At 40.1% G+C, this 25,456-nt stretch overlaps 5 protein-coding genes across 5 annotated transcripts; 2 read left to right on the forward strand and 3 right to left on the reverse strand.

Annotated features, from left to right (window-relative positions):
* Positions 1–820: 820 nt before the first annotated feature.
* LOC136775040 (uncharacterized) lies at positions 821–4,333 on the reverse strand. Its single transcript, XM_066729515.1, has 6 exons — positions 4,083–4,333; positions 3,073–4,019; positions 1,982–2,793; positions 1,636–1,861; positions 1,499–1,581; positions 821–1,294 (listed from the first exon to the last, which is right to left on the reverse strand). The coding sequence occupies exons 1-6, from the start codon at positions 4,331–4,333 to the stop codon at positions 821–823; spliced, it is 2,793 nt and encodes a 930-aa protein (XP_066585612.1).
* Positions 4,334–6,090: 1,757 nt separating this feature from the next.
* Positions 6,091–6,705, reverse strand: LOC136775041 (uncharacterized). Its single transcript, XM_066729516.1, has one exon. It carries the CDS (start codon positions 6,703–6,705, stop codon positions 6,091–6,093), a length of 615 nt encoding a protein of 204 aa, XP_066585613.1.
* A 1,146-nt stretch (positions 6,706–7,851) lies between these two features.
* LOC136775042 (uncharacterized) lies at positions 7,852–9,871 on the forward strand. Its single transcript, XM_066729517.1, has 3 exons — positions 7,852–7,919; positions 8,032–9,570; positions 9,643–9,871. The coding sequence occupies exons 1-3, from the start codon at positions 7,852–7,854 to the stop codon at positions 9,869–9,871; spliced, it is 1,836 nt and encodes a 611-aa protein (XP_066585614.1).
* Positions 9,872–10,866: 995 nt separating this feature from the next.
* LOC136775043 (uncharacterized) lies at positions 10,867–11,783 on the reverse strand. The gene is made up of 2 exons (XM_066729518.1): positions 11,636–11,783; positions 10,867–11,522 (listed from the first exon to the last, which is right to left on the reverse strand). The coding sequence occupies exons 1-2, from the start codon at positions 11,781–11,783 to the stop codon at positions 10,867–10,869; spliced, it is 804 nt and encodes a 267-aa protein (XP_066585615.1).
* Positions 11,784–17,663: 5,880 nt separating this feature from the next.
* LOC136775045 (uncharacterized) lies at positions 17,664–23,362 on the forward strand. Its single transcript, XM_066729519.1, has 4 exons — positions 17,664–19,077; positions 19,164–22,883; positions 22,967–23,140; positions 23,217–23,362. The coding sequence occupies exons 1-4, from the start codon at positions 17,664–17,666 to the stop codon at positions 23,360–23,362; spliced, it is 5,454 nt and encodes a 1,817-aa protein (XP_066585616.1).
* The last annotated feature ends 2,094 nt before the right edge of the window (positions 23,363–25,456 follow it).

Genomic DNA, 25,456 nt, shown 5'->3' on the forward strand with positions numbered 1-25,456 from the left:
CTATGGTGGCTCCGAGCCACCCCAACCCCTAGGGTGAATCTACCCCTCCCACTATCCGACTCGTCGAGAGCCCTGGATTTGAGGGTCGGAACACTGGGTCCGAGGTAGTCCTCGGAGGCAGTGTGGAGGGGAAGGAGAGGGTTGGACTTCTCCCGGGCAGTCCCCGGAGAAATTTCCCTTAGGAGGGAGGAAATGCCGCAGAGGGGTAATCCCCTCTTGGTAGGCAGTGGGTGGTGGGTGATACTTACCAAAGTAGTCGACCCGTAGAGTTCGCCGGTGGAGGCGCTCGTTGGCTGGCCTGGTGGAGGCGTCAAAAAATGCCGTGGAGGCGGTGGTGCCGAAAGGCTCAAAAAGGTGCTGCTGTTGCTGCGGGTAAGGCAGCGGTCGAGCAAGGCTGAGGTGCGATGGGTCCTTATCAAGGACCCATCTATATAATTACGCGACACTAATCTTGCTAGCGAGAGAGCTGCCGCGGGCGCTGGCCACCTAGTGGCCAAGCGCGCAAGTAGTGTCGCTTCGCGGCCGCGACGCGCCAGGGCCAGAAGACGCGCAAGCGCGCCGCGGAGAGAGAGACAGATAGAGCGGCTAGACGCTGTCGGTCTAGCCGTCTATTGTGAGCGCAATAGAGATGGGAGATATAACAGAGAAATGCGGAATCTACTTCGCAACATTTTCTGCTCCTCCCAATCTCGAACAAACTCCCCCCGTTGACGCGATGGCGTCAAGACAAGGAAGAAGAAAGTTAATTCAGTTTAATCACAAGTTTATTTACAAAAAAAAAATGAAAATAAAAGATATAAAACAGATAAGGACGAGACGACTATTTACATGGCTTCATATGGAGCTTGGCCGAGTGAAGCTCTAAGGCCGGCGACCACCGCAGGGTGATTTTGCCCTGCGGGGCCCAGGCCTTCCATCTCCGCAGTTTTAGGACGGAATATAGGGGCACTTCAATTTCTTGCCCGAATGCGCGGACCCTGATTTGTTGAGCATTGCGCTCGAGCTCCCTGGCGCTGGGATCGTCTAGGACTTTCCCAACCCAGTTCGCCGAGGCAATGCTCTTCTTAGAGGCGATGACGGGCCTCTGCCGTCTCGCCCGTGTTCGGGTTGCTGGAGGTGGAGGTGGTGGCGGTGCCGGCTCCTCATTCGGCCCCGCCGGGAGGACATGGCCGAACAGCCGCCGAAATTCACTTTCCTCCCGGGTGGCATGTAATTCTAGGACGTCGTCCCCCTCGTCTTCATATCCTACGCCCAGTAGGTGGGCCCATGGATAATCCGCCATGCTCAAATATCGCTGCACCAAAAAAAAGCAAATGATGAGTACGAAGACTCAGTAAGTATTGTTGGAGTTTTGGAAGAAAAGACATGGCGGAGAGCATAAAGTGTTCCTGAAGGTTTGGAACAGGTAACAGGACGACCTGAAGAGTCCCAGGACGCCCGAGAGAGGAGGTGGTAACCTGAAGAGTCCCAGGAAACCAGGAAAAGAAAGTTAAGCAACCTGAAGAGTCCCAGGAAGCTTGAGAAGGAGAGATGACAACCTGAAGAGTCCCAGGATGCCGGAAAGCAGGGTGAAGATAGACCCTGATAAGACCCAAAGTGAGGGCTAAGAGGGGAGTTTACAGAGTTGCGAGAGACTCCGTTGAATCTCTTTTCTCGCGGTTTTAAGGACAGCTACGCGAGCTACTCCGTCCACCCCAGGAACTAGTTTGAGAATCCGCCCCAATGTCCACATACGGGGAGGATTGTTAGGTACTTTGACAAGCACCAAATCTCCTTCACCGAATTCCGAGTTAGAGTTCTGCCATTTCGGCCTATGTTGCAGAGTGTGTAAGTATTCGGAAGACCACTTCTTCCAAAAGGTCTCGGTGATTCGATTTACGGTTTGCCAACGGTTTAATGATGATTCTCGTAAATCCAAGGTGGATAATTCAGGTGGGGAATTTAACGCCCGTCCTGACAAAAAATGCCCCGGAGTGAGTACGTCCAACGACTCTGGATCATCATGTAACCGCGATATAGGTCGTAAATTTAAACAGGCCTCAATCTTGGTCAATAGTGTGGCCATTTCCTCGAAATTAGGCACGAAAACTCCGAGGGAGCGCTTCAGGTGGTGCTTCATGCTTTTTACGGCACTTTCCCAAAGACCGCCCCAGTGGGGAGTAGTGACCGGAATGAATTTCCACTCGATTTTACTGATGGAATCGGTGTTCTGAGCGCGTGCAGCTTCTAAGGAGCATCGGTAGGCGCGTTTGAGTTCTGCGTCCGCTCCTTGAAAGTTGAGGCCGTTGTCTGAATATATGACGGCGGGTTTTCCACGACGAGAGATAAATCGAGTCAGCGCGGCGAGGAAGGCCTCGGTGTCCAGTCTGGAGACGAGTTCCAAGTGAACAGCACGGGTAGATAGACACACGAACACGGCCACGTAGCATTTTATGGCTTTTGCATTACGACCGTGATGTAATTTCACCGAAAAGGGCCCGGCATAGTCTACTCCGGTGTGTTCGAAAGTGAAACTGCGAAAAACCCGAGCGGCAGGAAGTGAACCCATAAGTTGGCTACCGAGTTTAGCGCGTTCGCGAACACACGTGATGCATTTATGAACACATGATTTTACTAGATTTCGCGCAATCACGACCCAAAACCTTTGCCGCAACGTGGACAAGGTTAATTGGAGTCCCCCGTGAAGTGTCTCTAGGTGGGTTTGTCTAATGAGTATGGCAGTTAAATGACAGTCCGGTAAAATAACGGGGTGTTTCATTTGTTCAGAAATTTCGGCGTTCCAAAGCCGTCCCCCTATTCTTAAGATTCCTTGTGAATCAATGACCGGATGTAAGGAAAGAAGCTTTGACCGCGACGGTATACGTAACCCATGATTCAAGGCTGAGATTTCGCTCGCGAAGTGTGTTCGTTGAACAACCTTTACCAAGGCTTCAATCGAACTGCGAATTTCCGATGCAGACAGGAGGGAGTCCTCCCATTGGCCGGTTTTCCTGGTCCGCTGGACAAATCGAAGGACATAGGCCATAACTCGGACCAGTTTAGACCAAGACGAAAACTTATCAAAAAACCAACACTCAGTTGTGTCTAGTTGAGCGGTTAACGCTACCTTCCGACTTTCTTCCGCGGTTTCAAAGATCTGAACGGGATTTACGGTGTGCTCACGGAGGAAAGCAGGCCCATGCCACCAAAGTGAGTCCTCTGATAACTGTTGAGCACTGGTTCCTCTTGAACACAAGTCTGCAGGATTCGATTTAGTGTGTACATAATGCCAGCTGGCTTCCGATAAATGTGTTTGGATATATGAAACGCGATTGGCCACAAACGTCTTCCAATGTACGGGTTGCTTTGCTATCCAAGCTAAAGCGACCTGCGAATCTGAATAGCAATGAATCGCATCACAACTCCCGACCAAGCTTCCCTTGACGTGAACCAATAATTTGACAAGAAGGGCAGCGGCGACCAACTCCAGACGAGGGATTGAAGTGGTCTTGATCGGAGCGACCTTTGTTTTGGACATTACTAAATGTACCGAGAGTTGACCGTCCTCATCAGTGAGGCGTTCATAAACGACCGCGCCGTACGCAAGCTCTGAGGCGTCGCAAAATCCAATTAATTCGCGTTTTCCAATAGTAAATGATTGTCCAGTCCACCGTGGGATCCGTAAAGTCTGTAAGTCTCGGAGCTGCTCATAGCACTTGAGCCATTTTGACTGAATAGGCTCGGGAATTTCTTCATCCCAAGAGAGTTTAAACAACCAGGTGGATTGCATCAACTGCTTTAAGGTGATGACTATTGGAGAGATCCATCCCAATGGATCGAAGATCTTGGCATTCTCTGATAAGAGGATGCGTTTGGTTAGTACACCAATGTGAGAAGGAGAAGCACGGAAGCGGAAGCTATCATCCCCGTGATCCCAATATATGCCCAAGACTTTACTTGATCCAGCAGGATCCTCAAAGAAAGAGTGCAGCTCGGGAGGTTCAAGCGGGGAAGACCCCGGTTGATTGAATGCCCATTTGCTTAAGGAGAAGCCCCCTTTCGCCAGTAGAGCGATGAGTTGTTCCCTGACCGAACTAAGTTGCTTTAAGTCATGGGCCCCAAAAAGTATGTCGTCTACATAAGTAGAATTTAACAACACATCCTGTGCGAGAGGGAAGTTAGCTCCGTCCGTGTAAGCTAATTCGCGCAAAACTCGCGAGGATAAGAACGGTGCCGGTCCCGTAACGTAGGTCACCGTGTTGAGCTCGAAAGCCTGAAGCGCACCGGAATCAGTCTTCCATAAAATGTTCTGATACTTGCGGTCCTCAAAACGCACAAGAATCTGTCGGAACATCTTAACAATGTCTGTCACGCCTACATATCGAAAGGAACGCCAATTGATTAGGATCCGCGTGATGTCCTGTTGGAGTTTGGGTCCAATGAATAGCGTATCATTAAGCGAGACGCCAGTAGAGGTTTTAGATGATGCGTTGAATACAACGCGAATCTTTGTTTTCTGGTTCTCGGTCTTAAAAACTGCATGATGAGGCAGAAAGACGCGAAAATCAGAGTTCAAAGGAACAGGAGACATATGTCCTAACACTTGATACTCCTGTAAGAATTGAGAATAACTTTCAGCTTGTTCTGGAGAGGTTTCCAATCGCCGAAGTATTCGTGTTAAGGTTTTCTCTGCTACCCGAGAGGAAGAACCTAAGCTGTGCTTCTCGATGTCGGATCGAAAAGGTAAAGCAACGACAAAACGACCTGAAGAGGTGCGTGATACCGTATTCACAAAATGTTGTTCACAAAGGGAGTCCTCTGTGGACATGGGTTTGACTTCCGGAACTTCTTCCAGTTCCCAGAAGTCGTGAAGAGTTTTTTCTACCTCAAAGCAATGATGCACCGTGACACTATGAGAGCGACCAGCCCTGGGTACGACCCCCGAAACGATCCAACCGAAAATAGTCCGCTGAGCAAGCAACGTATGATCAGGAGAATGCATGTACGGGCCTTCCATCAATGCTGCAAGATAGTCTGCACCAATGAGCACATCAATTAAAGCCCTGGTTGAAGCGAAGTTATCAGCCAGGTCAATTTTGCTAAGTGCTGGAAAGGACGACGGAGAATAAGTCGGAGGCATATACTGAGTAATCCTTGGTAAGATCAATGCAGTTACGTCCAACGAGACACCGTGTCGTGATAGAGAATGAAGCGTAATCTGTACCTCTGCTCGAACGTTTTGAGCCGAATTCAGAGAGACGCCATGAATGGTTGCGTTGACACGTTTTCGTGATACCCGTAGTTGCTGAGCTAGATTTTCCGAAATAAAGGAAGTTTCGGAGCCCGTGTCAACTAAACCGCGGACTATAATACGAGAACCGTCATGAGCGTCGATTCTGGCAGAAAAGGTGGCCAATAGCACTGATCGGGTGTCGGAAACACTAAGATGTGTTGTAGTATTCGAGCTAGAGGGTTCTGGCTCGGAAAAGGAGTTGACCGCGGGGGTAGACCCCCGTGCCTTGCTCCCCCCGGTGCCAGATTTGTCAAAATGTAATAAGGTATGATGCATTTTACTACATTTCCTGCATCGTGACGAAGAAGAGCAATTGGAGCAACTATGCCCGGGCCTCAGACAGTTGATGCAAAGATTCTGTGAAAATGCGAACTTTGAACGGGCCTGAGGGGTCAATGCAAGGTAGTCCTTGCACTGATACAAGAGATGGTTACTACCACAGTGAGCGCAACCGGTACTATTCACGCTAGTAGCGTGTGACTTCAAGGATCTCCCCGATTCCTTTTTGCAATTTTTAGGTTTGTTACCTAATGATTGCAAGGAGTTAATATGACGCGTTAGAAACTCAGAGAATTGAATGAACGAGGGATAATCCTTGCTGCTTCCTAGATACATTTCCCAGGCTAAACGAAGGGTGTCATCCAGTTTGTTCTTCAGCGAATGAACAATTATGGGATCCCATTGATCGACGCCGTATCCCATAGTTTTGAGGGCGTTGAGAGCAACCGTAACTGAGTCCCTGACTTCTTTCAGAACCTTAAAATTGTCACCCCGAAGCGTGGGTACTTGCGAGATTTGATCTAAGAACGTATCCGTGATCATCCGTTTGTCAGTGTACCGAGCAACAGAGTGTCCCATGCTATCTCATAGTTCTCGGAAGTGATCGCTAAAGATTTAATGACCGTAGCTGCTTCTCCTTGCAAACAGGATTTTAGATAATGGAACTTGTCCCGACCCGAGACATACACTTTGTCGTGAACAATGGAACGGAACGTCTCATAAAAGTTGTTCCATTCTAAATAATCCCCGGAAAACTTCGGTAAATCAATAACTGGAAGCCTAATGTGGTTTATTTCGCCTGAAGGCGCAGTGGGACCTGATGCCGACATGCCCTGATTGAGTCGAAGTTCATCTAGATGTCCTAGGATGAATTCTTCCGCGTCACTATGGGCATCAAGGGCCGCTTGATACCAATTATCGGTTACGTACTCCATTTTAGCTAATTCGGCCGGTTTAGTGTGAGTAGTGATCTTAACGTGAGTTTTATGCAACACGTTAAGCCACTTCTCTAATGCTGCTAGCCTATCCTCCAAGAAGGGAAGGGTGAAATAGTGCACTCCACGCTTCTTGATGTTAACGACCAACCGAACGAATTCACCCCGAATCATGGGCACGTAATTGATTGCTTCTAATAATTCCCCTGCGCTAGCCATTTCGAAACTCTATTCCAGAACAAACCACAATCCAAAACACAGTCCGGAATGCCCACTCAGGAACACTGATGCACTTCGAACGTTTTTTGCCGGATATCCGGCTCGAAGGACCAAAAATTTGTGCGAGACAGTGCCCAAGTAGGCTCCAGCCCTGTGGTCAGAAGGGAAGGTTATATCTGAGAATAAATTTCGAAGACAAATGTAGGAGGTAAAAGAGTCTATATTCAAATAAATAAAATGTACAAATATATTTACAAAGAACCGCTAGACTAAAATGATAGACTTCCTTGGGAATTTGTTGTCGTCAAATTCTAGGGAATTTCGGTAATCGAAGATTCCCAAGAACCCCAAAGACTAGAATTCCCCAGGATGGAACGCGGACTTATCAACTCCCGGACTGGACAATTTTCCCTAGGGTATTCCCTAGTAAAATCCCCAGCCACGGGAGGAAGCGAAGTAGGAGAGGTGGATTTAGGGAAGGGGAAGTCCCCTTACCCCTCAGCCCCCTTCTCCCAGAGCTATGGTGGCTCCGAGCCACCCCAACCCCTAGGGTGAATCTACCCCTCCCACTACCCGACTCGTCGAGAGCCCTGGATTTGAGGGTCGGAACACTGGGTCCGAGGTAGTCCTCGGAGGCAGTGTGGAGGGGAAGGAGAGGGTTGGACTTCTCCCGGGCAGTCCCCGGAGAAATTTCCCTTAGGAGGGAGGAAATGCCGCAGAGGGGTAGTCCCCTCTTGGTAGGCAGTGGGTGGTGGGTGATACTTACCAAAGTAGTCGACCCGTAGAGTTCGCCGGTGGAGGCGCTCGTTGGCTGGCCTGGTGGAGGCGTCAAAAAATGCCGTGGAGGCGGTGGTGCCGAAAGGCTCAAAAAGGTGCTGCTGTTGCTGCCGGTAAGGCAGCGGTCGAGCAAGGCTGAGGTGCGATGGATCCTTATCAAGGACCCATCTATATAATTACGCGACACTAATCTTGCCAGCGAGAGAGCTGCCGCGGGCGCTGGCCACCTAGTGGCCAAGCGCGCAAGTAGTGTCGCTTCGCGGCCGCGACGCGCCAGGGCCAGAAGACGCGCAAGCGCGCCGCGGAGAGAGAGACAGATAGAGCTGCTAGACGCTGTCGGTCTAGCCGTCTATTGTGAGCGCAATAGAGATGGGAGATATAACAGAGAAATGCGGAATCTACTTCGCAACATTTTCTGCTCCTCCCAATCTCGAACAGTATTACTAAAGTAATTGCTTTAAACACTGAAAGATATGTTGGAATTATGAAAACAGTTAAGATTCATGAAAACAAAAAAAATTTACAAATACGATTTATTGATTCATACAGATTCCTAAATACATCGCTTAGTAAACTATCGCAAACATTGTGTAAAAGTGATATGAAAATTGTGAGAGAAAATTGTATTAATAATACCGAGTTTGAATTAGTTACGCAAAAAGGTGTATTTCCATATGATTATCTTGACAATTGGGATAAATTTGAAGATACTACATTACCAAAATATGAAGATTTTTATAGTGAATTAAGTTTATGTAATATAACTTTAGAGGAATATGAACATGCAAAAAAAGTATGGAAAATTTTTAACATTAAAAATTTAGGTGAATATAGTGATCTCTATTTAAAAACTGATGTTCTTCTATTAGCCGATATATTTCAAACTTTTAGAATGAATTGTTTATCAAGTTATGGATTAGATCCTGCTTATTATTTTACTCTCCCGAGTTTTACCTGGGATGCAATGTTAAAGTTTACAAATATAAAACTAGAACTATTAACAGATGTTGATAAGGTAATGTTTATTGAGCGAGGTATACGAGGTGGTATTAGTCAATGTTGTAAAAGACATTCTGTGGCAAATAATAAGTATATGCATGATCTTTATGATCCTATGAAAGATGATGTTTATTTAATGTATTTTGATGTTAATAATTTATATGGATGGGCAATGTCACAAGCATTACCATATGCGGAATTCAAATTGGTTGATAATTGTGAGAATTTTGATGTTAATAACATAGACACAAATTCTACATTAGCTTATATATTAGAAATCGATTTAAATTATCCGCAAAGTATTCATAATTCTCATATAGATTTACCATTTTGTCCTACTCATGATTTATCACCGGTAAATAGTAAACATATGAAGCTTTTAACAACGTTATACGATAAGAAAAGATACGTTATACACATTAGAATGTTGAGAAAATTCTTAAAACATGGTCTTCAACTGGATAAAATACATCGTATTTTACAATTTAAGCAAAAAGAATGGTTACGCATTTACATTGAATTGAACACGGAGTTACGTGTAAAAGCTAATAATGATTTTGAAAAAAACTTATATAAATTAATGAATAATGCCGTTTTTGGTAAAACAATGGAAAATGTTCGAAATCATGTGGATGTAAAATTGTGTACTGTATGGGACGGTCGTTACGGTGCTAATTCATATATTTCAAAACCTAATTTTCATAGTAGAGTTATTTTTAATGAAAACTTAATGGCGATTAAAATGAATAAATTATGTGTAACGAGTAATAAACCCATTTACGTTGGTATGTCAATATTAGATATTTCAAAAATTTGTTTATACGATTTTCACTATAATTATATGAAAACGAGCTTTAATGATTGCGCTAAAATTTTATATATGGATACTGATAGCTTGATTAACGAGATCAAACATTTTGATATTTATGAAACTATTAAAAGAGATTGTAGAACAATGCTTGATACCAGTGATTATTCAACAAATAATATTTATAAAATACCATTGGTTAATAAAAAAGTGTCTGGGCTGATGAAAGATGAAAATAATGGATATATAATGAAAGAATTTATTGGTTTAAGATCAAAAATGTATGCCATATAAGTTTTCGATAAATGTGACATAAAGAAAATTAAGGGAATTTCATCAAATGTTGTAAAAAGAAATATTACTATTCAAGATTATTTCGATTGTCTATTCAATCAAGATATTAAAGTAAGTTTACAAGGTAGAATAAATTCTAAACTGCACAAAGTGTATAGTATTTTAGAAGAAAAAATAGCTTTAAATCCATACGATGATAAACGTTTTATAATGGATGATTTTATAAATACACTACCATGGGGACATTTTAAAACTAACGAAAAAAAAAAATGCAAAGATAGAAAATAATATGTATGTTAAAATTTATTTTGTAAAACAATTTTAAAGAATAATAAAAAATACATATATCAAATTAGAAATATAATTATAACAAAATTTTTTAAAATTATTACTTATTATCTATTACCCAATTTCTAAATATTTGAACTTCCTCGAATGGAGAATATACTCTTGTATTTCTTATAGTGTACATTCTAGCATGTAATTTACATTTTGTTTCTTGAAAATTATATAATTCTATAAGATCATTGAATTTAGGACATCCAAATTTTTCAATATTCACATACTCCATACCTAAATTTTTCAATATTTTTTGCTCAATGATACCTCCTTTGTAGCCAATTATTGCAGACTCTATGTCATAAAAATTTTTTTTACAATTACTTAAAATATTATCATTCATATCACTTTGTTCATATTCCTCAAAACCATAATCTTTATATAACATTCCATGTAAATTTAAATATAAATATCGTGCACTTATTTGATCTTCTTTACGTAATGCATAGTAATTATAATTTAAATTAAAATTAGCTGTATATATAAAGCCAGTATTAATATCTATAAGAGCTGCATCTTTAAATTTAATTTCATTATCCACGTTAAAACCATCTACATCAAATATATGTGTAATTCTAAAATAATGAATAAATATTAGTTATTAAAAAATAATATTTTGATAGAAAATAACACTTACTTATCCATTTTGAAATTAGTAGGTGAAGAAAGGGAAAGAGAGAGAGAGACACGATTAAAAGTTTTATAGAACTGTTTAAAAAAATTAGTTATAGAATAGATATTATTGACGGTAATGGAGGTATTGATATAGAAAGAGTTACTTCATGTCTTTATACGCTATTCTCCCCACTCCAACGTTTTAGATATATATATCACAATCGTTGTGGTTAATGAAAGAAAGGAAAAGAATAGGAGAAAAAGTAGTTTGAAAATAAAACTTAAATATATATATTTAAGTAATAAAATATTTTTTATTTCATAATTGTTTACAATACATTATCTTTATCTATCCATGAATTATTTGATTTTTCAAAACCTAACCATTTTACAAAAACTTTATTTCCCTTTTTACGCAATATTTTCTCCACAAGATATAAATTTTTATCTTTAACTTCTGATAATTCTTGCTCATAAAATGCTCCTTTAATATCATTATTACTCAAATCTTGCAACAGATAACTAACTGGATTAGTTTTTTGAATAACTTTTACTTTAAACACTTCAGTAGTCCAATTTGGTGTATATCCTTTCTCAAATAACATCTTATATTTACTTAAACGCACAAAATCACCAACTTTAAATTTTCTTGGAGCAGCAATTTTTATATTACTGTACACTGTATTCAATAAATGTGTTGAATTTTTTGCATTAATATCAATAGGTTTCATGCCAGTAGTACGATGTTTTCTTCTATTATAGTCGTTAATTATTGTTATAAGAATATTTATCCATTTATAGCTTCCATTCATTGTAAATAATTTCCACATATCATTTTTTAAAGTTCGAGTAAAGCGTTTGACAATACTTGCTTTCATAATACTATATGTTGAATAATGATTGATTGTATGTTTCTTCATGAGATCTTGAAATGTTTTGTTATAACACTTTACCATCGTCAGTCTGTAAATTTTTTGGTTTTCTACTTTTTATAATTTTACCAAATGTTTTAGTCACTTCATTTCCTGTTTTTTTTTATCGGTTCTGCCCATGCATATTTTGAAAAAGTATCAATAACAACCAAAATATATTGATTACCCTTATTTTGATGAGTGTAAGCTCGCATATCAACTAAGTCTGCTTGCCATAAATCATCATATCCCTTTATTATTACTCGACGTCGTGGAAAATTTTTTCTTGCCGATCTATGAAGTTCTTTTACTAGTTGAACTTTCTCCTTACTCATTGTAGATATTATTATTATTGTTGTTGTTTAATCAAAACTCTTTTCATTACTATTCATCTTAAAAAAAAATCCTTTTAAATTTACTCACCTTATTTATTCTCCTTTTTCATTGTTTTTTGCGTCAGGTATAATTTTTTTTAGTGGAATTGATCCTGAAGTCATTATTCCTGTTCCAAAGAAAGGTCGATGATTTTCCAATCTTAATTGATTTTTCAATTGTTTATTTTCATTATTTTGCGTGTTTGAGATTGATTTTAAATGATCAATTTGTTTATTCAATACTTCTTTTGGATTAGGTATAACTTTTAGTGGAATTGATCCTGAAGTTATTCCTGTTTCAGAGAAAGACTGATTTTCTTGTAGTAATTGTGTTTTCAATGGTTTATTAATATCTTTTAGTTTCTCATTAAATTCTTTCACAAGTGCATTTATTTTTTCATTAACTTCTTCCTCAGTCAATACTTTCGCTTTCTCATCAATCTTCACCTCTAAGGATTTTATTGTTTTTTCAAAATTATTTATCTGTGAATTAACTATTGTTCTTAAATCTTTAAAGGAATTACTTAATTTAGTCAATTCTTCGTTTGAATATGTTAAAATATCATTCTTTACTTTATTCAACTTGATATCATTCGTCTCGTTATGTATATTTATTTCATCAGAAAGATTTCTTATTTCAGTTAATATGTGATCGCGAAGATCTTTGAATTTTCCTTTAATTAGCGAATAAATTTTTTCAACATTTGTGATCTTGCTATTAAGTTGTGATAATATTGTAGTATTAAGATCTTGTAATTCACTTTGTATATGTTTACGAAGATCAACATCTTTTTCATTAATCTTTGAAAGTGTATTCTCATGAATATGTGATAAATTTTATCATTGTTTTCCGAAATTAGATTATATAAATATTTTAAAGTAACAGCATCATTAATATTCTCAGGATCGAATACATTAATAATTTTTTTATTTTGAGCGTCGAAAGAACGCTCTGAATAATAGAAATTCATTGATATTTCTCTTTTTCTTTTATACTGTAAATGATCTTTATATCTACTACTATCACTAGTACCACCAAACTTATTAATAGACATTCTCACTACTTCTATAAAACGAACTTATGACTTGCTTCGTTGAGTTATGAACAAACACTGGCAAAATTTTTCAAGAATATAATGTTTTAAGCAATGACACCATCCTCGCGCAGTTCTTCAATAATAGATATGATTTCATTATCATGATTAGTATGACCAGCGTTTTTTGATGCTATTAATAATTTCAATCTATCGACAAGTTCATTTGGATTGTCCCAGTAAACATAATCTTTTACATGATTATTTAATAACATTTTAGATGGTATCAATTGATTTTGATCGTTGTCATCATCATCATCATCATCACTAGATAAATAATTTCTTTTTTATATAAGGATGATTGAAATCCTCTCCCCGAAAATGAATGTGATCTTGGTCTTGTATTTAACTGTTTAGTAGAATTTTCCAAAGAAGAAGATGCTTTTACTCTTGATTGATTTTCAGACGAACTTGGTAATGTTTTAGCTACTCTTGTTCTTGATTGATTTTCAGATGAGCTTGATAATGTTTTAGATGCTCTTGTTCTTGATTGATTTTCAGATAAACCAGATAATGTTTTAGATGTTGTTGATTTTGTTGCGGATTTTTTCGTTATTAAATTAGAAATAATATTTTTATACTTACTACTTCTACTACGTTTAATTTGATCTTCAGATGACCTATTTCGCCGATATGCATTAGTTTTTAATAATATTTTTTTATAATTCTTCTCATCATCCTTAGTGTATTCGATCGGTTGTTTCATGAAAATAAGCTCGTAAAGCCCACATGTACCAGGATATTTATTTTCACCAATAATAATATCATCATTTTCATCGGTATTAAATAATACATTTCCTAACATTAATTGATTCGAAATAGGATCCATATACACTCCATATGTACGATCAACGTCAACATTTTTATTATTATAAAATTTTTGAATATACTCAAAGGATAAATTTCCAATACTATTATCATTATCGAAAAAAACTTCCGGATCATCAATTAACATCGATTGGTTTGATTTTTCTGCAAGAGATTTATCTGACACATTTTCCAAACTTTCCTCCCCATTTTTTTCCTCTTCTTTTTATCCACTTTAAATTTATTTTCCATATCTTCTTCTTCATCATCGTATTCTTCATTTTTAATCTTTTCTTTTTTCACTTGTAATGAATTATGAACTAACTTTTTTAATGGTTCAACTATGGGTTTATATGCTTCTTCAGCAGATTTTTCAGCATCTGCTATTCCCATTTTTAAGTCCTTATATTTTTTTTTAATCACTCGACTTGCTTTCGCAATTTTAGCTAAAACTTTTTTATTGGTAAAGTCCATGATTTTTTTTTTTTTTACCGAACAATGTAATGTACACGCGTACACAAAATCAACTGATTTTCAAATCAAACATCTCCACTATTATAAAACACACAGAACTGATCAAAATTTTTACGATAACGTCCTTTAACACTTGAACTATCCTTATCTATTACCAAAAAGTTGTAATTATTTCGCCAACAATGATTACATAATTTTAAAAATGTTTCATAAGACATTTCTGTATTTACAAGATCGTTATATATATGTTTTAAATTTGTTCCATCTTGTTTGAATAAAATTAAAAAATTTGCATTATCACGAATCAAATGTTTTGGTATTTTTGCATATGTTTGACACAGATAAAAACTATCAATATTAGAATGCCTACCCATAGAAAAATATTCTTTCACAAGATTTTGTTTATCACATGCTATATCATCAAATATAAAAATAGAGTTTGGTAATGCATCATTTATCGATATAACATCGGTATTATTCGAATATGTAAAATAACCAATATTATTGATTGTTGACAAAACCTCTTCTAAATACTTATATTTAGGTTGTTGTAGAGATTTAGAATATACATAAATATTTTAAATCTTAAACCATTTGGACTTTCTATTAAACTTAATAAAACATTAGTTTTACCACAATTTGATGGTCCACAAATAATTCCACGTATTGTATTTGGTAATAAAGCACCATGTCTACGTTGTTCTTTAATCGTTTTATAGTCTAAATTATAAATTGGTATTGTTAAACGTTGTTTTATAAAACGCATTTTTTAAATTCAAAATAGACAATTCATTAATTACACACAGCAGTAATGTTACTATGAGGAAAGAGATAACAAATCACATATATATATATATATAAATCATATTAAAAAGAACTTAGTTTCATTGAAATCTTTCACTGAATCATATGAGATTTCTTAAACAAAAAAAAAAAATTTTTTCGAAAAATAACATTGAATTGTGGTTATATATTATTAATAAAGAAAGGTAAAGGATTTGTTAATAGTGTAATAAACAATCTTCCCTTGAACTTCACGTACAAGGATATCAATTTTGCGGACCCGAAACACGATTACGGGAAAGATTATCACGCGGTTAAAAAGGTATAAATCAACTTGATGCTGCATGTCGAGAACATGATATTGCATATTCTCAAAGTAAAGAATTATTGAAAAGACACGAAGCAGATAAAATTTTAGCAAAGAAGGCTAAAAAAATAGTTTTTTCTAAAGACACTAAATTTGGCGAACGACTTGCTTCAGCAACAACTTGGGCTGCAATGAATGTAAAAAGAAAAGTAGGAATGGGTTTGAAAAAAAGAAAGAAGACAAGAAAACTAAAAGTTGCAAAACGAGGTGGATTCTTACCTATTCTACCAATTTTCGGTGTATTAGGATCATTAGTTGGAGGAGCAGCTGGTGTAGCGAATGCAGTGAATAAAGCAAAGCAGGCTCGTAAACAGTTGGATGAATTACAACGTCATAATAGAGCCATGGAAGGTCGTGGTCTTTATCTAACACCTTATAAACGTGGTAGTGGTATAAAGCATGGCAAAAAAAAGTTAAGAGTGAGAAAAAGAAGAAAGAACTAATAAGCGAATTAACAACAAATATTCAATTACTCGATATGTGTAAAAATATACAACATTTTCGTGGTGTATTTATGCGCAATAAACTTCCACCGTTTCCATTCAAACATGAATGTGGAATTATCAATTTAGATAATTACGAAGGTTTAGGTACTCATTGGGTGAGTTATATTAAACATGGTAAAATCATAGATTATTTTGATTCTTTTGGAAATTTGCAGCCACCAATAGAATTAATACAGTATTTCCATCGTGATAAAAATGGGTACAATAAAGACATAAAAATTGAATATAATTATAATAAATATCAGTCGTACAAGCAAACAATATGTGGTCAGTTGTGTGTTAAATTTAAAAAAAAATAATTAAGTAATTAGAGTTGGTGTATATATATATATATATATATATATTATTTTAATAATGAATTCTTTAACAATTACGCTTTCGGGTAATTCTTCAATATTGAACGCTAATTTTTATCCACCAATAGATATTAGTGATGGGAAATATGAGCTTGGCTTGATTGATTTGCAAACTTTTAATACGATTCAAAATATAAATTTATCGAATAATACATTGTTTAGAGTTTATGGAATATTCGACAACGTCGAATATTCCCATCATCGCGCGCGCCGAAAATTCTCGCATTCCAGAACTCGTACACGAGTGTATACAAGAGGAGAGAGCAAGTCGCGTGTTTTGAACGGAAAATCCCCGCGAGGAGCGGTTAGGATTCGGCCGGCGCTTTCTCGGAAATGCGCCGTAGCTCGTTAGCCGCGCGACTCTCTCTCTCCCCCCTTTTTTTTTTTTTTTTGTTGTTTTTGTTTTGTTTCCCTCTCTTCGAAGGTGACTCGCGAGTCAGGCCACGCGACTAATTACGCGGCGCGAGCTCGCTCTCTCGCTTTTCGGCGGTCGTCGAGAACACACGTACGCACCTATCAAATTCATAACACGAATAATTCGACACGTGCTTGCAAATTCCTCGTTCGATGATCGTTGCAGTGGTAGACTTCGTTACCACATTATTCAGCGATCCCTCTCGCGAGTTTGTGACGACGTTGCTTTTATTGCAACAACGCGGGCAGCGTGCATTTAGTGTCGTTCGGTGATTGTTGCAGCGGTGCTTCCAACCGCGTTTTTCAGCAACATCGACGTGCGCTCGACAGAGCATCATCAGCGCAACGCAATTGTTCAATCATAGTGTTAATTGTAGAACGGCAAGAGTGTTAAACAAGGAGTGTAAATAAAGTTTTATCATTTCTTATTCCGGCTCAACATTACTATCCAACATCCATCCAAACGCCAACTATCCGAGTGCTCCAACTCATGACACAGCAGCGCAGCTGTGGGAGTTGTCATCATTTTTTGGTAGCAGAGCGTGGTTCCAGCCTCGAATACTTTAACGTTTGGAATACGTTGATCATCGTCGACTTCGTCAACACTCTACAAGCCATTGATCTACTAGTCACGCTTATCCTATTTGTCGTCTCGTTCTCGTCTTCGTCGTTAAAGCGGAAGGTCATCGCCCCTCCGCCGTCGTCGTCGTAGAAACTACTCATCGCCGTGCAGCAGTCGTCGCCGCGGCCGAAGGTCTTCGCCTCGCAGCCGCCGTTGTCTACGCTTCAGGCCATCATCTCGCTGTCGTCGTCGTCGCAGCCGAAGGTCATCGCCTCGCAGCCGTCGTCGTCGCAGCTACCTAGGAGGAAGCTACTCATCAAGCATCTGCGCATTAATCCACGAGGTAGGATAAGTGCGAAATTGCGTGCGTTATACCTATATGTCGTTTCGCGTACATTTCTTTCGTTCTCGTTGTGTGCGTTGAAACTATACGTTTCATTTCGTATCTAAATTTTATCGTGTGCGTTGCGTGCTCATCATGTCCCAAAAAGACGTCGATGCCTTACTCGTTGCGCAAATTCGCGTCACAAATAACATTATAAATTTTATCAAAAATACTAAAGCGAAAAAAGGCCCTGCCATTCAGGGAGCAGCGTATTTTGAGGCGCGATTGCAGTTACTGCATAAGTACTTCGATGATTTGTACGCACGTCACCAATTGTTACTACCGCACGAAACTACCAAAGCCGACCATGAATATTTTAAAAGGGACGGTTTCAATTTAGCTGAATCTAGTTATGTCGAGGCAATCGCCGAATTATCCGACGATATTGATAGGTTGCGCAAATCGTCGCGAAGTCCCGTGTCTGATACGCAATCCGGTCAAAACGCAGACAAGATTGACCGCATCAAAATCCCTCGCGTGCCACTTCCAAAATTCTCTGGAAAGTCAAGCGAATGGGAATCGTTCAAACAACGTTTTTCGTCCCTCGTAGTAGATAACCATACCTATTCTGACGTAGATAAACTCCAATTTCTACTTAGCTCTCTCGAAGATCAAGCTGCCGCGCGCGTTCAAAACGTCGAAGTAATCGGCGAAAATTTCAAGGTCGTTTGGGACCAGTTAGAAAAGCGCTTTGGCAATCAGCGTCGACGGCTAGAGGATTTACTAGAGGGATTAATTCAATTAAAATCTGTCCGATCTCGAAACGCGCAGGATATATCGAATCTTCTCGATACTGTATTAGTCTCCGTTCGTTCTTTGCACAAACTCGGTTGCAATATCGATGAGTATAACCATTGGCTCGTCCACTGTATACTTAGGAAGCTTGATTCTCACACACGCGAAACCTGGAAAATTTCCAAAGAAAAATCGCAGGACTTTTACAAATATTCTGAACTTGTTTCTTTTCTCGAAAATCGAGTCGAATCGCTCGAATTAGATCCCAATGCGGGAAAAAGCGACTCTCGCACGGCGGGCGGTTCGTCAACCAAATCCAATTCTAAATCGAAAGTTCAAAATGCTTCGTCGACTTCAGCTTATACGGCCGGGATAGCAAATCCGGATTCCCAATCCAACAAAACTTCGTTCTCGTGCTTCCTGTGCCAGGCTAATCATAAATTGAATTCGTGTCCGCAATTCAATTCGATGACTCCGCGGCAACGTTACGATTGGTGCAAGAAATCGAAATTATGCTTGAATTGCCTACACAAATCGCATTCAATTTCGGAATGCAAATCAACCTTTCGTTGTCTGACGTGCAAGGCGAAGCACCATTCAAAACTACACTTTGGTACCAAAAACCAAAATTCCCCTTCGCCAAATGACGATGGGTCTCGGAAAGATGCTTCACTGGATCCCGCACCGGACAACCCTATTAGCGCAAATCTAGCTACAGTAACAAGAGCAGTGTTGCTCGCTACTGCACAAATTCTAGTTTCTGACTCGTTCGGCAAAACAATCTCGGCTCGAGCGCTGATTGATCCCGGCGCCAGCGCACGTTCATTACCGAACGTTTAGCCAATCAACTAACATTAGATCGTCGTTCTTCGTCGGTCGCCATTCTTGGTGTTGGCGGCCAGATTACTTCCCAAGCTCGTGGTGAAGCTTCTATATCCATTCTATCTCGATCGAGTACGTCATTCAAGTGCTCATGTTTCGCTCTCATTCTTAACAAACTGACATGCTTGTTGCCCCCGCGCGATTTGCATGCGAAGGAATGGCATCATCTAAGCAAGCTACAGTTAGCCGATCCAGATTTCGCATCTCCAGGAACAATCGATGTAATTCTTGGTGCAGATGTATATGGATCAATTCTCCAAGAAGGATTCATTCGTGGCCCAACGGACGCTCCTGTAGCTCAAAAAACAGTTTTCGGCTGGATTCTGACGGGCGTCGTTGATTCTCGACCCCTCTCAAATCATTCGACAGCGGTTAATGCGTATCACACGATAGCCGATTCAACTTTGTCAGATTTCCTGACTAAATTTTGGCAGCTCGAAGAAGTGCCTGCTGCAACCAAGCACCTTTCGCCTGAAGAAGAATACTGCGAACAGTACTTTTCCTCAACGTACTATCGCAATTCTGAAGGTCGTTTCGTAGTCCGCCTCCCTTTCGTTAGGCGTGAACCGTTTATCGATTCCAGAGACATCGCAGTCTCATGCCTCGTTCGATCAGAAAAACGTCGAAGTCGCAATCCAGAAATTCAAAATGCATATTGTTCATTTATGCAAGAGTACGAACAACTCGGACACATGCGAGTTGTGAGCTCGAAAGAGGACAATGATTTCTCATTTTATATGCCTCATCATGCTGTAATGCGAGCAGACTCAAATAAAATTCGAGTCGTATTCAACGCATCTCAACAGGGTTCTAATGGTTATTCGTTAAACGATCTTCTTCATTCTGGACCGAAATTACAATCCGAGATAACTAGTGTGATAACGGATTGGCGCTTCGATCGTATAGTAATCGTGACTGATATCGTCAAAATGTATCGCCAAACATTGATTCATCCAGACGATTTAGACTGGCAACGTTTGATTTGGCGAGAACTCCCCAACATTCCGATTCGAGATTATCAAGCGCTCACGGTGACGTACGGCACAAAAAGTGCTCCGTTTTTGGCGTTGTGCGTCCTCCAGCAATTAGCCCGAGATGGACGTCTTACTCACCCCCGAGCCTCTCAATTACTTTCAAAGAAATCCTATATAGATGACATATTTTTGGGCGAGGATAACGAATCCGAGGTCCAAGCCCAACGAGACGAACTCATCGGTCTATTGGCCACCGCTGGCATGGAATTAGGGAAATGGTCAAGTAATCGATCCTCATTATTGCAAGGACTATGCAATGAGGAGGCCATTGAACTTCCCACTACGTCCGGCGAAATCGTTGGCGCATTGGGTCTCAAATGGGATACCAAAACGGATACTTTTCGCTTCCGACCCTCGCTACCTCCAATTTCGCACATTGTTACGAAAAGGACTGTGTTATCGGACACAGCCCGATTGTTCGATCCCTTGGGATTTATCGCTCCGATCTTGGTCAGAGCAAAAATTTTATTGCAAGACCTTTGGATCAACCAACTCGACTGGGACATCCCACTACCTACTGAGTTACTCGAGCGTTGGCTCTCCTTTCGATCTGCCCTTCCTCAGTTGACAGAAATTCAAATAACTCGGTGGGTTGGAGTCACCCGTAGCACGGAGTGGCATCTCCATGGCTTCGCTGACGCATCCAAGCGAGCCTACGCTGCGGCAGTCTACGCTGTCGTGCCTGGAGCTTCATCGGTCCTTTTAATGGCCAAAACTCGAATATCACCGATCAATGTCGAGTCCATTCCAAGACTCGAGCTTTGCGGAGCCACTCTTTTGGTGCTCCTATCCAGACACATACTTGATAACCTATCACAAGTACCTGCATCGATAACTTTTTGGAGCGATTCCAAAGTGGTTCTTGATTGGCTCAAGAGCCACCCATCCAGATGGCCAACATTTGTGGCCAATCGCGTGAGCAAAATTGCAACAACAATTCCTAACGCAGTCTGGCGCCACGTTCCAACCAAGGACAACCCCGCCGATTGCGCTTCGCGTGGAACGACCCCTCTCGAGCTTGCCAAGCTCGACTTATGGTGGCATGGCCCTGCATGGATCACTCAACCTAATTCTGAATGGCCGTCGCAAACGGCGTCGCAGATTCTCGCTGCCGCCGCGATAAACGACGATAACCCCCATGACGAAATCCTCGATTCGCTAGAGCGATTTTCAAACTTTCCTCGAGTAGTACGAATTATTGCGTATTGTATTCGTTGGAAAACCTTGTACTCTAACAAGGATACCCCTCTCTCTATAGGGCCCTCGCTTCACGAACTCGCTTATTCGAAGCGTTGTCTATTCAAACTAGTTCAATTCAGATTCTTTTCGGCTGAGGTAACGTTGCTCTCGAAAGGTCAAGCTGTGCGATCCGGGAGTGCGCTGGCTCGTTTGGCACCTTTCATCGACGAACACGGACTCATCCGAGTTGGAGGTCGGCTCCACAATGCTGACTTGCCGTATAATGAACGTCACCCCATCATTCTACCCAAAGCCTGCTTTTTAGTACGGTTATTAGTTGAAGACGTTCACCGTGTTACATTACACGGAGGTGTGCAACTCATGAAGAGTGTTCTTTTTCGACATTTTTGGATCATTCATGGACATCGACTAATCGTTTCTATATATCGAACGTGCGTCAAATGTCTTCGATTCGGCGCCACTCCAATTCAGCAGCAAATGGCTCCCTTACCCGCAGACCGATTGATTCCAAGGCGTCCTTTCGCCATCACCGGTCTCGATTTCGCGGGACCTTTCCCCATACTCTTTTCTAAAGGGCGAGGAGCCAAATCAACCAAAGGCTATGTTGCTATTTTTATTTGTTTTACTATCAAGGCCGTTCATATGGAGGTAGTGTCCGATATGACCACTGAAACCTTCCTGGCCGCCTTTTCGCGATTTACTGCTCGACGTGGTCTCTGTTCAACTCTCTATTCCGACAATGGGACCACGTTCAAGGGTGCGGCTTCAGAGTTGAAGCAATTGTTTGCTCAGACATCAGGCTTCACTCAGGAGATCTTCCCACAATTGGCTGCTCAAGGTACAGAATGGAAGTTCATCCCCCCGAGAGCCCCACACTTTGGCGGATTATGGGAAGCCGCAGTCCGATGCTTCAAGCATCATTTACGCCGAGCCGTTGGCCAGGCGACTTTCACGTTCGAAGAGTTTAGTACGTTGGTTATTAAAATCGAAGTTTGCTTAAACTCGCGACCTATTTGTCCATTGAGCAACGAGGCAAATGACCCTGTCGCCCTAACTCCAGGGCATTTTCTCGTTGGATCCGCACCACTTGCTTATCCCGAGCCCATACAGGAAACCAACGCAAAACTCAGCGCGAATCAGCGCTGGAAACTTATATCTCAGATCCGAAATTCTTTCTGGGTACGCTGGAGAAAAGAAGTTTTCCATCTTCTTCAACAGCGCAACAAATGGCGCAAACTTCAACCCAACTTGTCAAAGGGTGATCTGGTAATCCTTACCGAAGAATTGGCTCCACCTGCGGCATGGCCGTTAGCGATCGTTACTAAAACCCACCCAGGGAAAGATAATTTAGTGCGAGTAGTTACATTAAGGACGGCTACAACCGAATTAGTCCGTTCGGTAACGAAGTTAATCCGATTGCCTGTCGAGGCTGATGCCGAAGACACGTTTGCTCATTTTTCACGTTCCATCGATCTGTAATCTAAACATTGTATTTTTTTTTCTTTTTCAAATTTTGTATTTTAGATCTTAAGTAACTTTTCGTAGTTGTATTTTGCGATAAACTTACCATTTTGTTTCGGTTATACTTTTGCGATCACGACAAACACTACTCTGTAATATGGGAATGCAGTATGATTGTATGTCAACTCTCGGTATGTTCGCTCATAATTGTACAGTGGAGTACAGAATACAGTATGCGTGATAATCTAGATGTACCATGTATGAAGGATGTTCCGAATCCGGTCTGATACTCTCGCGGTATGTAACGCATTTTGTATGACTTTCGTTGCCGCAGTCGCGACAAGGCGGGCGGTATGTTTAGAGTTTATGGAATATTCGACAACGTCGAATATTCCCATCATCGCGCGCGCCGAAGATTCTCGCATTCCAGAACTCGTACACGAGTGTATACAAGAGGAGAGAGCAAGTCGCGTGTTTTGAACGGAAAATCCCCGCGAGGAGCGGTTAGGATTCGGCCGGCGCTTTCTCGGAAACGCGCCGTAGCTCGTTAGCCGCGCGACTCTCTCTCTCCCCCCTTTTTTTTTTGTTGTTTTTGTTTTGTTTCCCTCTCTTCGAAGGTGACTCGCGAGTCAGGCCACGCGACTAATTACGCGGCGCGAGCTCGCTCTCTCGCTTTTCGGCGGTCGTCGAGAACACACGTACGCACCTATCTAATTCATAACACGCATAATTCGACACGTGCTTGCAAATTCCTCGTTCGATGATCGTTGCAGTGGTAGACTTCGTTACCACATTATTCAGCGATCCCTCTCGCGAGTTTGTGACGACGTTGCTTTTATTGCAACAACGCGGGCAGCGTGCATTTAGTGTCGTTCGGTGATTGTTGCAGCGGTGCTTCCAACCGCGTTTTTCAGCAACATCGACGTGCGCTCGACAGAGCATCATCAGCGCAACGCAATTGTTCAATCATAGTGTTAATTGTAGAACGGCAAGAGTGTTAAACAAGGAGTGTAAATAAAGTTTTATCATTTCTTATTCCGGCTCAACATTACTATCCAACATCCATCCAAACGCCAACTATCCGAGTGCTCCAACTCATGACACAGCAGCGCAGCTGTGGGAGTTGTCATCATACATTTTATTATGAAAAAAATAAAATTGAGGAAAAAGTCGAAATTCCACATGGATCGTATGAGCTTCGCGCTATTAATGAATATCTACAAGATGCTCTTTTTGATCAGTTAAATGATGATGATGCGGATAATAGTATAGATGATATATTAATCATACGTGCTAATAATAATACATTGAAAAGTGAAATTAAATGTAAATATGATGTTAACGTTAGTAAAATAATAATATAGGAAAATTGTTGGGTTTTTCGGAAAAAAGAGGAGTCTTCAAAGCTAATGAATTACATGCATCTGACATGCCTGTGAATATATTGAAAATAAATATTATACGAATAATGACGAATATAACTGCAGGAGCCTACAATAATGGTGAACTTGTGCACACTATTCATGAATTTGTTCCAAACGTTGAGCCGGGATATAAAATCTCGGAAACGCCAAATAATGTCATTTATCTGCCGATAATCGTGAAGGTAATTGATAATTTAACTGTTTCCATTGTCGACCAAGATAACGATATTGTAGATCTCAGTGGTGAAGATATTACAATTAGACTCCATCTACGAAAATGTTAATTTACAACAAAGATTTTACATATAAATTACAATCTCCACGAACTTCAGGAATTAGTTGGAATAAAACTTCGAAATCAACACAACAACGACGTGGACGACGAAGAAATATCAAAAAACGACAGAGTAAGCTGAATATTAAAAATAAAAAGTTTTTAAAATCAATTGGTTTAAAAGTGTTGAAATAAGAAGAAATAATGGTTGATTTATTAAACATTATCGAAGACCTCATTACGATAACCGTATCAATAACATTGAAATACACTCTTACAATCCATATGTGAATTCATCACTCAACCACAACGACGAAATACGCATTCCTATCCAACAACAGGACCTCGTTGTGTTACCAAGCGAAAGTTTCTTGTTTATTGAAGGAGATGTATCTGCAATCGCTGCTAATAATGCCACTATTGATGAGAATAAATTATTCTTGGATTCAAATGGAGCTGCTTTTTTGTTTAATGAAATACGTTATGAATTGAATGGTGTTGAAGTGGATCGTTGTAAAAATGTAGGTATTACTACTACATTGCGAAACTATGCATTATTATCATCACATGAGAGTACAACTTTGAAATCAGCATCGTTTGATATTAATAGTAAAAATCCAATTAAGAATTTCCACTACTTCAGCTTTTGCATACCGTTGAACAAACTAATGGGATTTTTTGATGATTATAAACGTGTTATCGTAAATGCACGTCATGAACTCATACTAATAAGATCACGCAATGATTCTAATGCTGTTTACTGTACAATGGATAATATTAATGTTAAAGTAGACTTAGTACTATCGAAAATTCAGTGGAAAATACCTCATATTACGTTGGAAGAATATACAAAATTACAATTTTTAAACATTATTG

The sequence above is a fragment of the Prorops nasuta genome, unplaced genomic scaffold, assembly GCF_024137725.1.
Source record: "Prorops nasuta isolate Cenicafe-Biocafe unplaced genomic scaffold, Cenicafe_Pnas_1.2 PNAS00007, whole genome shotgun sequence".
Taxonomy (NCBI): Eukaryota; Metazoa; Arthropoda; class Insecta; order Hymenoptera; family Bethylidae; genus Prorops; species Prorops nasuta.

What these genes read in the sequence shown, in the direction of transcription:
- LOC136775040 (XM_066729515.1), bottom strand. Translation starts at nt 4,333, where the DNA reads ATGTTCCGACAGATTCTTGTGCGTTTTGAGGACCGCAAGTATCAGAAC. An exon ending in TTTGGGGCCCATGACTTAAA is followed by an intron (nt 4,020 to 4,082) that starts GCAACTTAGTTC and finishes CTTCTCCTTAAG; the next exon opens with CAAATGGGCATTCAATCAAC. An exon ending in ATGATCCAGAGTCGTTGGAC is followed by an intron (nt 1,862 to 1,981) that starts GTACTCACTCCG and finishes CGAATCACCGAG; the next exon opens with ACCTTTTGGAAGAAGTGGTC.
- LOC136775041 (XM_066729516.1), bottom strand. Translation starts at nt 6,705, where the DNA reads ATGGCTAGCGCAGGGGAATTATTAGAAGCAATCAATTACGTGCCCATG.
- LOC136775042 (XM_066729517.1), top strand. Translation starts at nt 7,852, where the DNA reads ATGGGAGATATAACAGAGAAATGCGGAATCTACTTCGCAACATTTTCT. An exon ending in GCTCCTCCCAATCTCGAACA is followed by an intron (nt 7,920 to 8,031) that starts GTATTACTAAAG and finishes TGATTCATACAG; the next exon opens with ATTCCTAAATACATCGCTTA. An exon ending in ATTGGTTTAAGATCAAAAAT is followed by an intron (nt 9,571 to 9,642) that starts GTATGCCATATA and finishes TGTTGTAAAAAG; the next exon opens with AAATATTACTATTCAAGATT.
- LOC136775043 (XM_066729518.1), bottom strand. Translation starts at nt 11,783, where the DNA reads ATGAGTAAGGAGAAAGTTCAACTAGTAAAAGAACTTCATAGATCGGCA. An exon ending in TTACACTCATCAAAATAAGG is followed by an intron (nt 11,523 to 11,635) that starts GTAATCAATATA and finishes AATTATAAAAAG; the next exon opens with TAGAAAACCAAAAAATTTAC.
- LOC136775045 (XM_066729519.1), top strand. Translation starts at nt 17,664, where the DNA reads ATGTCCCAAAAAGACGTCGATGCCTTACTCGTTGCGCAAATTCGCGTC. An exon ending in TCTAGTTTCTGACTCGTTCG is followed by an intron (nt 19,078 to 19,163) that starts GCAAAACAATCT and finishes AACTAACATTAG; the next exon opens with ATCGTCGTTCTTCGTCGGTC. An exon ending in CACGTTTGCTCATTTTTCAC is followed by an intron (nt 22,884 to 22,966) that starts GTTCCATCGATC and finishes AACTTTTCGTAG; the next exon opens with TTGTATTTTGCGATAAACTT.